A 17,887-nucleotide genomic window follows, 5' to 3' on the forward strand; every position below is an offset into this window, starting at 1 on the left:
TATAACTATTATATACTTACACACTATTATAAATTATAAACTAACCTACAACCTTTCTTAAAAATGGGAATAACTCTTGCTTTTTTGAACTCCCTGGGAACCCTTCCTTGTGTAATTGAGATATTTATAATATGAGTTACCGTAGGGGTAATAACTTCAGCTGAATCCTTAATATACTTCGCTGGAATATTATCTAGTCCTGTCGCTTTACTGCTTTTAAGTTCAATTACATTTTTGAAAACATTACTCTCATTTACTTTAGTAAATGAAAAACCACCCTGCATAATACTCCATAACTAATTCATTAATAAAAATCCCAGTTCTTCCTGGAAGCTTATTTACCAGTTTTTCAGCAGCAGTAGTAAAAAACCCCCGATTAAAATAGTCTGCTATCAATATTCCATCTACACATTCAACACTTATTCTAGAGCCTTTAGCCTTGGTCTTTTTCCTATACCCTAAATCATTCAAAGCGTATTCTGCTTCAATTCACAAATCTTGTCCTTAAAAAAGTTTCCTTAGCCTAATTTATTTGATCTCTTACCTAATTTCTTTTAGATTTAAATTTCTCAAAATGATAATCATCTCTATCCCTTTTAAATACATTAAAACAGTGGTTCTCAACCTTTTTCTCAGTGATGTACCCCCTGTGAAATATTTTTTCAGCCAAGTACCCCCTAACCAGCGCAAAGCATTTTTGGTTGAAAAACAGAGACTTAAAACAGAGCTCTGTGCCATCAGTGTCTTGATTTATTAAACTTTGGAACAGATAAACACGTACAAAATTCAAACATTTGAAAAAAAATAACTATTTTGAACATTTTAAATGATAATAATCCATGACTAAATTTATTGCAAATATTTCTCATCTCTAAAATGTAGTGATTCAAACTAATGTAGTGAAAACAGTGACTATATTTCTGAAATGGAAACTCCTATTTGAGTGGTCAAAATATCATTAAAATCTCATTTATTATCTATTAATTAAAAAACAGGGACAATAATGTTTTTGTTGTTGTTGTGGAGTCCCTATATTATTATTAACATTAATAATTATTATGATTAGTTTGATTATTAGGATTTTTGGTCTGGATTTAATACAATTTAAAAAAAACTTTAAAAAAAACAATGAAAACAGTTAATGGTAAGCTGACCATTGTAAAGAAGCAGTTCAAAACAATATTGTAATATGACTTAACAAAAACAAATTACAAAAATAAAACATAAATATGATAAATAAAACTATTCAACAAATATTTTAACATTTTATAATTGTATTTAAGTTTATACGATACAAATTACTTTTTACTTCAAACGTTGTGTTACGTTTATGCTTGAAAATTATTCTTACTATCCTTAATTGGTCTTGTTATTTAGTATTTTAGGCTTATTTTAAGCAGAAAGTATATGTAGTCTGCACATGCAAGTGTAATTGTTTTTTTATTTATTTTTATTTAAGTTATAGTTCAGATGTGTGGTAATCACTGCGTTGTGACTGCGAAACTTTTGGGGACAAAACAATCCCGCACCTGTTGAGGCTGTTATAAAGCACATACAAACAATATTACTTTAAATTAAATGTTACTACCTTGAAAGCGATAACGAGGTTTCTTTTGATATTTGATGATAATGGCGCTCTGTCTGCTCTCGACTGCGTTCTTCATGAAGTAGCGGAGCGCGCGCGACCAAGTAGAGTCAGCAATTTCTTTTTATGAACTTAAACTTATATTTTCCTGAAATATTTATTAAATAATTATTTTTAAAGGATTTTTGCATGGATGCTACTTTTTAAATATATGTAGGCTATATTTTAATATCTCACTTACCCCCATTTGAGAACCACTGCCTTAAAACAATCATTACTTTCCTGTCACGGTCAGTGTGGGTGAAAAGGAGTGAGGACTCTATTGCAGGAGAAATTGGGGTTTTATTTACAACAAAAACAAAAATAAAACAAATAAAATTACCCATGAGGGGGAAAACAGAACATACCACACACCGGGAATCAGGAACATGAAGCATGGCCGGGAACAAAGACAGTGAACAGAAGACAACAATCTAGCACAGGACAGCAAACACAAGGAGATTAAATAGGGAACAAACAAGGCAGGTAATGAGGGAGAACAAATAAATCAATAATCAGGTAACAAGAGGGACGGGGTCCGGACAATAGACATGAGAGCACATGGCCAGCAAAGACAAATACCAGCCATGTGCTCTCACAAAAACAAGACCAAACCGGGAGTGTCAGAGTTCTGTCACAAAACCAAGAATAAGCTAAACAGAAGGCACAGTTTTGTTTTTTCTACACAGCGAATATTACAGAATCTGGCATTGTAAATGTTTATGGTTGTCAGTGCATGTGATATTTCCCAATAATAATGCCAGAATAAACATGGTGTCCTCCGATTCCTGTTCATTCTGACAACAAAGCACTTGAATGCAACAAGCTAGGACATTTCTGATAGCACTGCAGCATAAGAAAACAAGACACAGGTTAAACCGGTTAACTAATAATGAGCAGAGGATACTGGGAAATGAAGTCCAGGAATAACAGAGTCTATGGAAACAAGATATGTTACAATTATATCAGCTCATCTCTTACTCAACCACAGCGGCTCTAACAGAAGCTCAGCTATAGTATTAATGTCATGAAGAGAAAGACTCTAGAACATCTCAGTGTTGATGATTTATCATGAGCTCAAAGCATTATGGGTAGAATCTCTCTACAGTCTATTCTGATTCATCAACACAGTTTCACTGATGATCCAATATAAATAAACCCAAACCCAGGATAGAGTGTGTGTGTGAATGTGGTCTGGACTGTGTGTATGAGGCTCATTGTGTCAGAGACGCTGTAGAAGGACAGAGTTCCTGCACTGTGATCCACATACACTCCTATTCTACCACTGATGGGCTTTACAGGGAGTTTAGTCTCTATGTTATTGTGTGTAAATGAGTAACTGGAGGAAGAGCAGCTCAAACTCCAGGACTGATCATTACATCCAAACCAACACTCATTACCCCGTCCCTTCCTGCTGATGCTCTTATATGACGCTGATATACACACACCTCTACCACTCCACTCAATCTCCCAGTAACAGCGTCCACACACACTCTCTCCACACACACTCTCTCCACACACACTCTCTCCACACACACTCTCTCTACACAACACCTGATACACATCAAATCTGTCTGGATGATCAGGATACGGCTGGACTGTGTCAGTGACAGTAATCTTTCTGTTCCTCTCAGACAGACGGAGGCGTTCATTCGCTGTGTTCATATCCAGAGTCAGCGGACGGGAATCTGACGGAGATAAAACAGAATCAGGGATGATGAATCTGTCTGATCTTTTAATGGAGCTGAACTCTTCATGTTCAATATATCAGCAGTGTCTCAGTACAGTTTACCAGAGATCACATGATCAACTCTAAAACTCTTCTGTCATGTTTTCTTTCTCCTTCTCCAGGAAGAACATGAACACACTCAGTGAGTTTTTCTGCTTGTTTTCTCAGTGACTTACATTGTAGGAAGTCGTTCCTGGTCCTGGGAACAATGACTGTGGAAATCAACAGACATGAAGAGTGTGATTATCATGTCAAGAGAAAATGATCCCTGCATCCGTTCCTAAGACATTTCTAATATGATCTTCTACATGATATGAGATGATGGAGGATGATTTCTGAGAGCAGATGAATCTCCAGGACTTTACCTCTGTCAGAGATCTTCTTCTTCTTCAGCTCCTCTTTGCAGAAATCCTCCAGTTTGTCTCTCAGCTGACGGACAGATTCTCTCACGCCATCAAAAGAGGAGAGAGAACTGAAGGGATTGTCATTGACGTCTGTAGATTCAGGAGGAGCTGAGAGAGACTGGAAACTCTACAGAAAACAGAAATCAAAGCTCATCACCTCCACACTTCAGCCAATAACCTGCACTACTGTCAGATTTGAGCGGCTCTTGTTGATCTTTAGTGACTCTCCTCAATCCAGCACTTTCACAGCATCAGCTTCATTCTTCTCATATTCATTATATCACATTAGAGCTACAAGTGCTAGCGTTTGACACTTACACTATATGTGACGTTTCTAATCAAACATCTGCCAATAACATGAATGTAACAGATCAAGGTTGACATTCAGGGCCGTTTCTTTAAGTTTTATTGAATAATAATCAGCTACTGTTAAATTATTGAAAGTGAAGGAGCAATACTGTTTTATTATTAAAGGAAATATTATAACATTTCTCATTTTATTCTAAGCATTGTCCATTTATTGTTGGTTGAATGCGTCGCGTGTCTAGAGATTGTCATTATTTTAAAGGACAGAGTGAAAACAGAGCGAGGTTTTTTATTAGTGATCGGGCAGCGAGTGATGAGGAGAGAGAAACGACAAACTAGAATCTCAATAGAAAGGAAACCAGACAATCAATTTACTATAAATGAGTTCAGATCTGGATCCTGTGAAACTTTCATTGCTAACTAACTACACTAAACCACTGAACGCTAATGTTGTTCCTGCAAACAATATGTGTGAGAAAAATAATGAATGCACATCAGTGGGGAATCATTTCAATGATAAGAAACAACTTATTCATATCATTTATTAAAAGTGCCACATCAATGCTTCAGAAACGCTGCTGTTTAAGTTTTGAGTGTGTAAGTTTTGGGAAGTTGGGCCAAATGTTCAGAAACGGCCTCGTCTCATTGAAGGCTTGAGTAGATTCACTCAGGAGAAGTTCAGAGGTCATGAGCAGATTGAGCATTATTTATAACTTTGAGCAGTTAGGACTCTTAGGACATAAGTTCACTGATTTGACCATGATGTAAGAAATCAGAAGGAAAAATTGGGTTAAAAAGTTGAGGAAAAAATGTGAGTGAAGTTTTGAACTGTTTGTGGCACTGTTTGAGTTCGACAGCAAAATACACACAAACACACACACACACACACACACACACACACACACACACACACACACACACACACACACACACACACACACACACACACACAAACACACACACACACACACACACACACACATCTTCATGAAGAAAAGAAAGAGCACCGAACATGTTTTCTCAACCCCTTACTTGTCACCGCCCGCTAGCGGGACACTTGCCACTCTTTTTTGTCCATTTTTTCATATCAAATATCTTAGTAATGATCATAAATGTATAATTTGAAAGTTTACGAACTCAAAATTCATCCTGTGAAATTGGATGTTGTGTTACCATGGAAACGGTTCTTTAAATTCTTCTAGCGGCTCCTCCCCTAGTGGGCAGTATCAGGTTTCATATATCGTCCCCTTGGAATCATAAGTTGTGTAGCCTACATTTTGGAAGTTTTTATTTAGAAAATAAAAAGGTTCTTTCTACACAGTCGAATGGAATGCAAAAAATAAAATTTTATTTCCGCCAAAATAAAAGCTCTGTTTAATGTTTGAAAGAAATCAACATTTCTTGTTTTAAAAAAAAGTATCTTCTGCTCACCAAGGATGCCATTATTTAATCAAAAATACAGTAATATTGTGAAATATTATTATAATGTAAAACAGCTGTTTTCTATGTGAATATATAGTCAAATTTAATTTATTCCTGTGATCAAATCTGAATTTATCATCATTACTCCAGTCTTCAGTGTCACATGATCCTTCAGAAATCATTCTCATATGATGAGTTGATGCTTAACAAACATTTATGATTATCAGTGTTGAAAACAGTTGTGTACAATGTACGATTTTTTGAAAGCTTTCTATTTCAGAGAAATGCTGTTCTTTTGAACCTTCTATTCATCAAAGAATCCTGGGGGAAAGTGAGCATAGAGACTACTTAAAAAAAATAAAAAATAAAAAAAGTATTACTGTAAGGCTTTGAATAGTAACACCTGACCACTCTTGTGGGTTTGCTACTGAATTAAAAACCTTATAAGTGTAAAAACATGACAGCCAGACATGATGAAAGCAACACAGCTACAACTACTAACATTGATACTGGGTGTTCGGATGATCAAGAATTGACAATAGTCAATCGTATTGGTGGAACCGAGGGGCCCCTGAATAAAGTTCTGCTTAGGGCCCCATAAGGGCTTGGGCCGGCCCTGGCTGAACTGCATCTGTAAGTGCGTCTCTTTCAGAAGAAGACGATCAGATGAGCGTCTGACTGCTGATTATATAATAACCCAACACACAGATCAACGGCTCATTCTGCTCTCATGAAATGTTTCTCTGTGAGTCTCTTGTTCTTCTAGATCTCTGTTACCTGCAGGAAATGGACGTGATCCTGTGTGTGTGAAAGCTGCTCCAGCTCAGCGTCTCTCCTCCTCAGATCATTGATCTCCTGCTCCAGTCGCTCCAGTCGTCCTTCAGCTCGACTCACTGCAGTCTTTTCCTGATCTCTGATCCGCTGTGTGGCCTCAGAGCGGCTTCTCTCAATGGAGCGGATGAGCTCAGTGAAGATCCTCTCACTGTCCTCCACTGCTGTCTGTGCAGAGCGCTGTTAGGACACACATCACAATCACACAGTGGCTTCAGTGAGTCCTGACTGACACTTCTCAAACTTCTCTTCTTCTCCAGACTCACCTTATGAGCCTCCACAGCCTCTCTCAGCTGCTGAAGATCTTTCTCTCTCTGCTGGATTCTCTGCTGGAACGACCTCTGCGTCTCCTTCAGCCGCTTCTGCAGCACAAACCAATGACAGAGACGCCACTTTATACTGCGCACACTAGAGCATCATGGGAGCTTTTGTTTGGCCTGTGTTTATAATCCATTATAAGGATATTCTTAGTGCATTATAACACATGCATAATGCCTTATAAACAACCTTATGATGTGTTGTGTCATCTCATGAATAATCAGAACAACAGTAATAATACTTACCTTTGTGTGGTTTTAACTATAAAGATTATGATGATTTATAACACAATGAAGATGATTTTATCCACTTAAGTTATAATAGATTATATATCCCATTGGGCTGTCAAATAAAAATTCGAATTTCGAATATTCGTCGAATTTACAAAAAAAATGCACATTTGAAAAAGGCGGAAAAAACAGTGAGGACTCGGAGTCAGAGAGAAAATGGGCGATGGCGTATTCAGTCAGACACAGAGCAGTGAAGAAGAAGGCAATCAGGGCTTTGGAGCATGAGATGGATATAAATGAAAGAGAAGATGCGCTTCCTGCAGACGAAAATCCTCTCAGTTGGTGAGAAAAATCATGCGGTATAACATTATGTATCGTGATATTGCGCAGCGAAGTCCCAGAGGTGGCCCCGGCCTATTACAGGCGGGGGACGACACCGTACTGAGACGGCAGAGGAACTCTGCCAAGGGAAAGACACGAGCTCGCCGTAGGGAGCTGTTTGTGGAAAATACTCGTATGGGACCGCCGTAGGAGTCACGACATACGGACCCCAGTCCGACACAAGTTCCACCAATGCATACAAGTGCCAGACCTGGCGTCGGATGCTCCGCCACATCCGACTGCCGAGGGGTGCGGAGGACTCAACAGGGTTCGCCAATCCTGGGGAACTCGACTGGAGAAATAAGTGCACGTATCCGTTCCAGGGGGAAGGGAATGGCGCAGCAAGCCGACACTTAGAACGGGCACTTCAGTGAAGCTGACTATGGGAAGCAAGCACACGAGAAGCCACCGGTTTTACACGTAGGCTATAAAACCTAGCGAACGTGTTAGGTGTCGCCCAGCCCGCAGCTCTACAAATGTCTGTCAGCGAGGCGCCACGAGCCAACGCCCAGGAAGAGGCTACACCCCTGGTGGAGTGAGCTCTAACCCAGAGCGGGCAGGGCACGTCTTGGGACTCATACGCCAAGACGATGGCATCCACTATCCAGTGGGCCATCCTCTGCTTGGAGACAGCCTTTCCCTTCTGCTGTCCTCCGTAACAGACGAAGAGCTGCTCTGAGGTCCTAAAGCTTTGCATTCTGTCAACATAGACGCGCAGAGCGCGAACTGGACAGAGAAAAGCCAGGGCTGGGTCTGCCTCCTCCGGGGGCAGCGCTTGCAGGCTCACCACTTGGTCCCGGAAGGGAGTAGTGGGAACCTTGGGCACGTATCCAGGCCGGGGTCTCAGGGTCACCTGAGAGTCACCCGGCCCGAATTCCAGGCACGATTCGTTGACCGAAAATGCCTGCAGGTCCCCTACCCTCTTAACTGAGGCCAATGCAATCAGGAGGATTGTCTTTAGAGACAAGATCTTAAGCTCTACTGACTGAAAAGGCTCGAAGGGCGCCCTCTGCAGTGCGGTCAGCACCAGAGTCAAGTTCCAAGAGGGTATAGAGGAAGGGCGAGGCGGATTTAATCTCCTCGCCCCCCTCAGGAACCTGACAATCAGATCGTGCTTGCCTAAGTACTCACCATTAACGAGGTTATGGTTTGCGGCGATAGCGGCAACATACACCTTGAGGGTGGAGGGAGACAGCCTTCGCTCCAACTCGTCTTGAAGGAAAGAGAGCACAGATCCGACCTAACACTTTCTGGGGTCTTCTCGGTGAGAAGAACACCAATCGACGAACAGGTTCCACTTCAGCACATATAGCCGTCTCGTAGAGGGGGCTCTGGCGGAAGCGATGGTGTCGACTACCGCTTGCGGTAGGTCACCTAGAACCTCCGCGTACCGTCCAGGGACCAGACATGGAGTTTCCAGAGGTCTGGACGCGGGTGCCATAGGGTGCCCCGTCTCTGAGTTAGGAGGTCCTGCCTCAGAGGAATGGGCCAAGGAGGTGCTGTCGCGAGGAGCACTAGTTCCGGGAACCACGTCCTGTTGGGCCAGTACGGAGCTACCAAGAGGAGTTGCTCCTCGTCCTCCCTGACCTTGCACAGTGTCTGTGCAAGAATGCTCACTGGGGGAAACGCATATTTGCGCAGAGCCCGGGGCCAGCTGTGTGCCAGTGCATCCGTGTCGAGGGTCCCCTCGGTCAGGGAATAAAACAACTGGCAGTGGGTCGTGTCGGGGCGGCAAACAGATCAATCTGTGCGGCCCCAAGCGACTCCAAATCAGCTGGACCACCTGGGGGTGGAGTCTCCACTCCCCGGGCAGCACGGGCAACCGTGACAGCTCGTCGGCTGCACGATTGAGCAGGCCCGGAATGTGAATGGCACGAAGGGACCTCAGATGCTTCTGACTTCACAAGAGGAGATGGCGGGCGAGTTGGGACAAACGGCGGGAGCGTAGACCACCCTGTTTGTTGATGTACGCAACGGCCGTCGTGCTGTCCGTCCGGACCAGAATGTGCTTGTCTTTGAGCGACCCTTTGAGGCGGCTGAGAGCAAGACGAACTGCCAGCAACTCCAGGCAATTGATATGCCATTGCAGTTGGGGCCCCGTCCACAGACCCGATACTGCAAGCCCGTTGTACGTGGCACCCCAGCCCGTGGGTGAGGCATCCGTGGAGACAACATGATGCCTGGACACTTGTTCTAGAGGCACTCCTGCCCGTAGAAATGAAGGGTCCGACCAGGGGCTGAGGGTTTGGCAGCATCTCGGCGTCACTTGGACACGGAGGGACCCGCTGTGCCACCCCCATCTCGGGACTCGGTCGTGTAGCCAGTGCTGAAGCGGTCTCATATGGAGCAGCCCTAGCGGCGTTACTGCGGCTGCTGCTGCCATATGCCCAAGGAGCCTCTGAAATTGTTTCAGTGGGACCGCTGTACTGCATTTGAGCGTACTCAAGCAGCTCAACACCGACTGGACACGCTCCTCGGTGAGGCGCGCTGTCATGGCGACCGAGTCGATCTCCATCCCGAGAAAAGAGATCCTCTGTACGGGACAGAGTTTGCTCTTCTCCCAGTTGACCCTTCAGGTCGATCGCCGCAAACCAATCTTGGGGACGGATGCACCTGAAGATGCGTTTCTGCGTTAGCATTCTGAACGGCATCCTGTGGAGGGAGCGGTTCAAGTAACGCAGGTCCAAGATTGGCCGTAACCCGCTGCCTTTCTTGGGTACAATGAAGTACGGGCTGTAGAACCCGGACTTCATATCGGCTGGAGGGACCGGCTCTAGCGTGTCCTTCGCCAATAGGACAGCGATCTCCGCCTGAAGCACCGGGGCGCCCTCCTTCGGTACAGATGTGAAGTGGACACCCCTGAACTTCGGGGGACGCCGGGCAAACTGAATCGCATAGCCGAGTCTGATGGTGCAGATGAGCCAGCGAGACGGGCTGGGAAGCGCTAGCCAGGCCTCCAGAGACCGAACAAGCGGGATCATCGGCACCACAGATGTACCCGCAGTGGGGCAGCGCAGCGGAACACAGGGGCCCCAGGACGACATGGGAGTGGTCCGTGCAGGGGTCTGGGTCTGACACATGACCTGCATCCGCTGAGGGGACGGGCGAGCGTGGGGAGGCACATTGTGTGCGTCCGCACAACCAACGCCCCCTGTTGGCGAGGGGAGAGGTGTCTGAGGGGTATGAGGCATGGTAGCGTCGCATACCGCCAGACGCGCTCTCTTGGCACCCAGAGATGTTGGAAACTGCTCTTTTATTGATAATCTGGGGCCAGTGGCGAAACAGACAAACAAAAAATTCTCCCCCGGCCCTCCTCCGGGGGAAGGAGTGGTGCTGCAGCAATCTCCTGAAGAGCAGTTTCCTCCATCTCTGGGCGGCCCGTCTCAGGGTCTCTTACGACGGCGCTTGCCACCTGGCTTGGCAGCGGCCTGAGCGGGCTGGACGCTCTTCCCGCGGCTGGCTCCACGCCCACGGCCGGCTGGAGGCTGCTGCTGGGCTGGGGCGGGAGCGGAGGCGGCCGCAGGAGGACGTCCTCGGCGACGGGCAGGCGGAGATGCCGGATTTGTTTGATGGCCTCCGTCTGCTTCTGGGTGGCCGAGAATTGCTGGGCAAATTCTCGACCGCGTCGCCGAACAACCCGACCGACGATATGGGGGAGTCCAGGAACCGGTTCTTATCAGTCTCCCATGTCGGCCAGGTTGAGCCAGAGATGCCGTTCCTGGACCACTAAGGTGGACATCGCCTGACCAACGGAAGGGACGGTAACTTTCGTCGCCCGGAGGGCGAGGTCCGTCGCCGCCCGGAGCTCTCAGAGGAGCTCTGGGTCAGACCTACCCTCGTGCATGTCCATGAGTGCCTGGGCCTGGTGCACCTGGAGCAACGCCATGGCATGCAAGGCAGACGCGGCCTGTCCGCAGGACCTGTAGGCCTTCGCAGTCAGACTGGACGAAAACTTACAGGCTTTGGACGGGAAACGAGGATCACCATGCCACTCGGAGGCGGTCGCCGGACGCAGTTGCATCGGGACAGCGCGTTCGACTGGCGGGATCCTCTCGTAACACTTGGCCTGTCCGCCGTCAAGGGTAGTGAGGAGGGAGGAGCCTCCAGGTCTGTTTCTGGCACTAAAGGGTGTCGTCCACGACCTGGAAAGCTCCTCATGCACCTCCGGGAAGAATGGCACTGGGGCGGGACAGTGAGAACCAGCGCGACCCCCCCCAGGAACCAATCATCCAACCTAGAAGGTTCGGGACATGGTGGAGGGTTCCACTCAAGCCCGACCTTTTCGGCGGCCCGGGAAAGCATAGCCGTCAACTCGGGGTCCGACTCAACCGTTGCCACTCTCCCAGAGGGAGGCAGTACAGCTGAGTCCTCATCCTCCGAGGACTGGAACTCCCCCTCCGATGCCCAGGCATGTGATGCAGCGATTGTGGCCGTCAGCGGGTGAGAGGGAACGACCACATCCAGAAACGCACGGGTGGAATGACATCTTGAAAAAGACGCAGTGTCACACCCGTGTTGCTCTCTTTGTGAGGAAACGCTCTTTTAAGAGAGTGCTGAAGCACCCAGGGAAACCGCGGCAACACACAGGGAATAGTGCAGCCTGTGTTTGCACTCAAATTGGGAAACGGCCACCGAAACCAACAGGTTTTGCTGTGATAACAGCAGTTGTTTCGCGGAGTTCGCGGTCCCGCTGGAGAAAGCCGTCACACCAGCACAACGTTCCTCTTCTTTCCTCTTCTTTAGACTCTTAATCGCTGAATGAATCAGGAAGCAGTCTGTACTTCAAACGCCGTTCGGCTCCGAAGTGAATGACGTCAGTGCGATGCTCTCGCTTCCTGTTTATACCCGCGGAGCGGAGCGCGAGATGCAAATCTCGCACGCCAATTGTTCATTGGCCTGTTCTTTAGTTCTCGAAGCTGATAGGGGCTCTCTGAAGTGATCCCAATTCGTCGGTAATACCGACGTACGTCGTAGTGACCGACTGAAAGGGAACAATACTGTGTTTTTTTACACGCGAAACATGAACACATGTTATATTGCACACTGTAAACACAATCAAAGCTTCAAGAAAACAGGAAAAATGGGACCTTTAATGTGACACAAAGTTTTCTTTTCAGTGTTGCCAACTATTTTCCGAGGAAAGTAGCTAAAGCCTGCCCAAAAAGTCACTAAATGTCGCTAGTCATGCGTCAATTAGCATATCCGTGACGTCACCGTGTCGTTCTTGCGTTCTGCCTGCCTGATGCGCTTTCTCTCTTAATTCATGCTCACATACTGTATTTTAAAATAATACAATACAGCCAACTGTCCAATAAATATGTTCTCATTTCCTAATTCTTTTTTTCATACAGTAGAACGAGTATGATATAGTTAATGACTAAATTTATTTTAACAATCTCCCATATATACTTCCTGGTCGCACATTGATGACATCATGGGTTGTCGCCAATAGGATTGCCGTGATTGGATAGTAGTTTCAGACACCCGTCACGCTGAGGCGTTCCCCATAGCGTCTTTCCGACGCAGCGTCTCGTTCCCTGTTCTCAGGATACAGAGGTTACATGCGTAACCTAAGACGTTTTCCCGCGATATTAACGATAAAGCCTAGTTGATGACGCGACCCATCTGCAGCTCATGTGCAAAACCGAAAACAACTACAGCAGAAGCTGTGGAGGAGTTCATCAATCTGGAACCTGTACACACAGATATATTTACACTCGCTGAGCACTTGAGAGATTCGCTCTCCGTCCAGCGATCCGTAATGCCTAGTTCACACTACAGGATTTTAAACGTCAGTGGATCGCTGTGCTTTTCAGACTACATGACTTACTATTGAGTCTTGAAGTCGTTGTGGTGTTCACATTACATGACACTATGTAAATGATCCGCAACAGGGAGTCACACACACTACACAAACTGACAACAACTCTGTCACCCAACAACTCTATCCGGCCCCCAAACCACGTTTTGTGAGAAAAAACTTGTGAGAAGTGGAACGGGAAATGACTCGAAACAACGCGCAAAACAGGATTTGTTTTGAAAATGGATGTCGAAATAAAATTAGCAGTGCAAGTGATTTCTCTGTGCTAGAGAGAGTTGGAAAGAGTTTAAACATGTTTATAATGGAAAATTAGCTGCCTGCTCGTGTTGTGGTTTGGCAACAACGGCAAGATTACAACAACAAAAGGAGTGTAATGTGATATAAAGTTGTATTTCTTTCTTTATTTCTTGTTCAAATAGATGAATGATAAGAGTGGGTTCAGGGAGCTACTGCGAATGTGTGAACTAGGCATAAAGCGCACTATTTCAGTTCATCTCAATGAACGCACAGTGTATTTGACGCACAGTAAACACTAGTGTGAGGCGCCTGACACGCTGTTGCTTTGCTGAGAGCGCTCCGTGTTTCTCACACACTCAAAGAGAGAGCGAGAGAGTCTTGTACACCACGCAGAATCAACATGCTACATGTAAACAATATTCTTTGTTGTATTTCCTGTAAAATAACACCAATCATTTTGAATTATTCAGCCTTTATCAACAAGCAGAAACAAATGCTCAAACTGCAATCTCATTGGCTGGCACTCACCTATTACTGTCCCTGTTTTGATTTCAGCAAATCAGTTCAAGCGAACGCAGACACCGTGATTAATATTCATGAACCCAGCAGCTCGTCAATCCTTAGTGTGGATTATATTGTTTTTAGAGGTAGAATTTGTAGTTTTATCATCTTATCAGTTCTTATCAGTTTTTTTACAGAAGCACTGAAATGACCAACAATGTTTATTATAGGAGCCTATTTGATGATGGGAACGTTTTACTTTAAATCATTGTTTGTTTTTCTGACGCTCTCAAGAATGTGTGCAGCTCTCAGCTGTAGCCAAAACTACATTTATATTGTCATAGATATTGTTATCGCAATAAATACCAGAAAATATTGTGATATATTTTTATATATATAGTCCATATCGCCCATCCCTAAGTTATAAGACATTTCCCTTAAGGTGAAATCTAAGTAACAATACATTCATAATGCAAATCACATTTTAGTCATAAAAGCTGTTCAATTACAAGGCTTTACCAATTCTAATAAATAGTTAAGTATTATTACTGTTGTTCTGATTATTCATGAGATGACACAACACATTGTAAGGTTGTTTATAAGGCATTATGTGTGCTTTATAATGGATTAAAAATATCCTTATGATGCATTATAAATGCCGGCTCATCTGGTGTTATAATGCATTGTGCTCTTAATAGTTAAACCACAAATAGCTTAGCATTTTTATGTATTGTAAGTATTGTTATGATCTCCATCAGATGACACAACACATTATAAGGTTGTTTATAAGGCATTATGCATGTATTATAATGCATTAAGAATATATTTATGGTGCATTGTCTCCATATTTCCTGTTATATTCAGTGCGGAGCTCAGATTGGCTCAGCGGTGAAAGTCCACTTCCAGCTCCTGTTGACTTCTGCTGACGTCTGCAGTGTGAATGATGTTTCCTGATCATATGGTGCCAGTATAAATAGTGTCAGCATTATTTGATCAGTGTGTGATTTCATACCTGATTCTCTGTCCTCTGTGCTGCGGCTGATACAGTGTCGTGGTTTTTATGTTCATCCATCGTACACAGCAGACATATAAACTTCTGGTCCGTGCGGCAGAAAACCTCCAGGAGTTTATCATGAGTTTGGCAGATCATCTCCTGTAGTCGTCCAGTGGCATCGGTCACTTTATGTGGCTTACGGGAGTGATAGTCCTCATGACGGTCAAAATGAGTTTGACAGTAAGACTCCAGACACACCAGACAGGACTTGACGGCTTTGTGTTTTCTTCCAGTACAGACGTCACACTGCACATCTCCAGCTCCAGCGTAACAGTCAGCAGGAAGTTTAGTCTTCTTCAGTTTCTCCACCAGTTCAGCGATCAGGGTGTTTTTAGCTAAAGCAGGTCTTGGACTGAAGGTCTGTCTGCACTGAGGGCAGCTGTAGACTCTCATCTGATCCTCCTGATCCCAGCAGCCTGTAATACAGCTCTTACAGTAACTGTGTCCACACGAGATGGTCACTGGATCCTTCAGGAGATCCAGACACACTGAACACATCAACTCATCCTGATCCACTGAAATCCTCCCTTCTGCCATTTTACTGCATGAACACAGAGACACAAACACACACCAGCTCGACTACACTTCAGTTTCTCTTTCCCTGAAGTCATGTGATTTCTGCTTCCTGGTTGTGTGTTTGAGTGAGTGTGTCCACAGCTTTAACCAGCAGATGTCCTCAGCACGCTGTGTTTGGAGTGAATCTAGCTCGTGATCTAACAGTCAGTACGTTTACATGGACAACAATACTCCGATATTAATCTGATTAAGACCATACTCTGATTAAGAAACTACCATGTAAACAGCGATTTCTAATTACCTTAATCCGGTTAAAGCCATACTCGAATTAAACAAAAATCGAATTAAGACATGTGGAGTATGCCTGTTTTAGTCGCATTATCTAAGTGCATTGTAGACATGTACACACCTTAATCTAACTATTAACGTCGTGAAGGAGTTTCCGCCGCGTTTTGTGACAGGTCACACACACACACACACACACACACACACACACACACACACACACACACACACACACACACACACACACACACACACACACACACACACACACACACACCAGGCAAGTGCAGAGGGGAGGGCTTTGGGGGCTCGTATCAAAAGTATATAAAGTGCCCCTCTAAACAATCATCAATAATATTGTGACAAATAAAACAGAATTTGAATTATAATTAATATAACCGCACGTACAAAACAATGGGCTTAAATTCCCGTTTATCTTTTACTTACCTTTCAGTCTGAAATGTCGTTGCCATGACGTGTTGCTATGGTGCGTGACTGCGTGTCTTGCTCATAGACCGTAAAAACTCTGCTCACTCGGACACGGCCTCCTCTATATTTTTTTTCTTTGTGTTGCAATAATGCTCATTTTAAAAGTAAAATACGATCATTTTGTATCTGTAATCCCAGATTCATATTTGTCTGCTTACAACAGCGGTCGGGAACCTCTAGGCTTGCGAGCCATATGCCATTCAGTGAACGCTTGTGGCTCGATGGCAGAAAAAAAACAATCCAAACAATCACGATTTTGAAACCTTTTCATCACATTTTCATCATTTATCAAAACTATTATTCGAAATGTAGGCTGTCAAGAAGGAGGCAAGATGGGCAGTGTCTATTAAAAAAACCTGAAAGACAATATTTAATATTACAAAAAATAAAACTATATATATATATATATATATATATATATATATATATATATATATATATATATATATATATATATATATATATAATATCATAATATCATAAAAAAAGTATAAAAATCACTCGTTTTTATAAAGTCACACTGTCCAACAGCGACACCCGCAGGTAAAGTTACAGTGGGTTGCCTGAGCCCATTGATTTGAACACACCCACGAAAGTCGCGCTATGATTGGACCCCGGACAGCGTAGCGTGGCATGGGGACGTAATGACGTACCATTAATCAAACTATGTTCTGTAACATGTAAAACGGGAACATGAACGTAATATTCTAAAAGCAACTCATGTAAACACCTTAATCAGATTATTGCCTTATTCAGAGTAAGGTCAATAATTAGATTACTGCTGTCCATGTAAACGTAGTCAGTGAGTTTAGCTGACAGAGTCAATATAGTGGAATAAAAACACCTTCCCTCAGTTTCACAGATGAGGCTTGAGTCTAGTCTTAGACTAAAATGCATGTTTGAGCTGTTTTAACTCAAAGCATATCTTAAAAAATGTCAGTGTCATTGTTTTGTCTCAAGATGCTCAGTAATGTTTTTTTCTCAGTTCAATTAGGACATTTAAGTAGCTTTTATAAATGTTGCTAAGGCCTAATCCTGGCTTAATCTAAGCCCCGTCTGTGAAACCAGTCGTTTTCACTGCAACTTCAAATGAAGCAAGACGATGTTGTGGAAACGAGCGTGAATACCTGAGGTCATTTAATGCTACACTGTTTGCTAGCCTGGCATAAGGTTCTCATCTCCATTAATACTTCTCATCATTTATTCACAGGGTTTGACTGATTGTTTTCCATATATCCATTTCCTTTAAAGTCTCCTTGAAAAGAGGGTTTGACTTGTCAAAGTGGTGGATTTTTCTGGACCTCAGCGATTCATTAATAAACCTTTGTAAAAAAAAAAACATTTTGTGGGATAGCACCGATGTATCATTTTATAAGACACTTCTTTTATCTTAAAGTACAAAAATAATTTTTGGGACATATTCCACACTCTAGCCCAGTTAATTTCACCTACATGTCTGTCACTAGCACATCATTCAAAGTGACCCTCAGTTATGTATTTAATGACCGTCTAAGGTTACGTATGTAACCTCTGTTCCCTGAGAACAGGGAACGAGCGCTGCGTCTAGCTGACGCTATGGGGGAACGCCCTCGGCGTGACTGGTGTCTGAAGCTTCTATCGAATCACGGCAAAGTCTTTGACCGACGTCAGCCCATGACGTCATCAACGTGCGACCCGGAAGTATAAAAGGGCGCCGTGCCAACACATACACATCTTCTCGTCTGAAGGGACTGTATGGC

General features: G+C 44.0%; 1 protein-coding gene across 1 annotated transcript; it reads right to left on the reverse strand.

Moving 5' to 3' along the window:
• Window positions 1–1,456: 1,456 nt before the first annotated feature.
• LOC307129430 (tripartite motif-containing protein 16-like) lies at window positions 1,457–15,493 on the reverse strand. Its single transcript, XM_079821833.1, has 6 exons — window positions 14,817–15,493; window positions 6,583–6,678; window positions 6,263–6,496; window positions 3,719–3,884; window positions 3,530–3,565; window positions 1,457–3,312 (listed from the first exon to the last, which is right to left on the reverse strand). The coding sequence occupies exons 1-6, from the start codon at window positions 15,393–15,395 to the stop codon at window positions 2,747–2,749; spliced, it is 1,677 nt and encodes a 558-aa protein (XP_079677959.1). The 5' UTR covers window positions 15,396–15,493; the 3' UTR covers window positions 1,457–2,746.
• Window positions 15,494–17,887: the final 2,394 nt, after the last annotated feature.

This window comes from Gobio gobio (assembly GCF_949357685.1).
Source record: "Gobio gobio genome assembly, chromosome: 7".
NCBI classification, from domain to species: Eukaryota; Metazoa; Chordata; class Actinopteri; order Cypriniformes; family Gobionidae; genus Gobio; species Gobio gobio.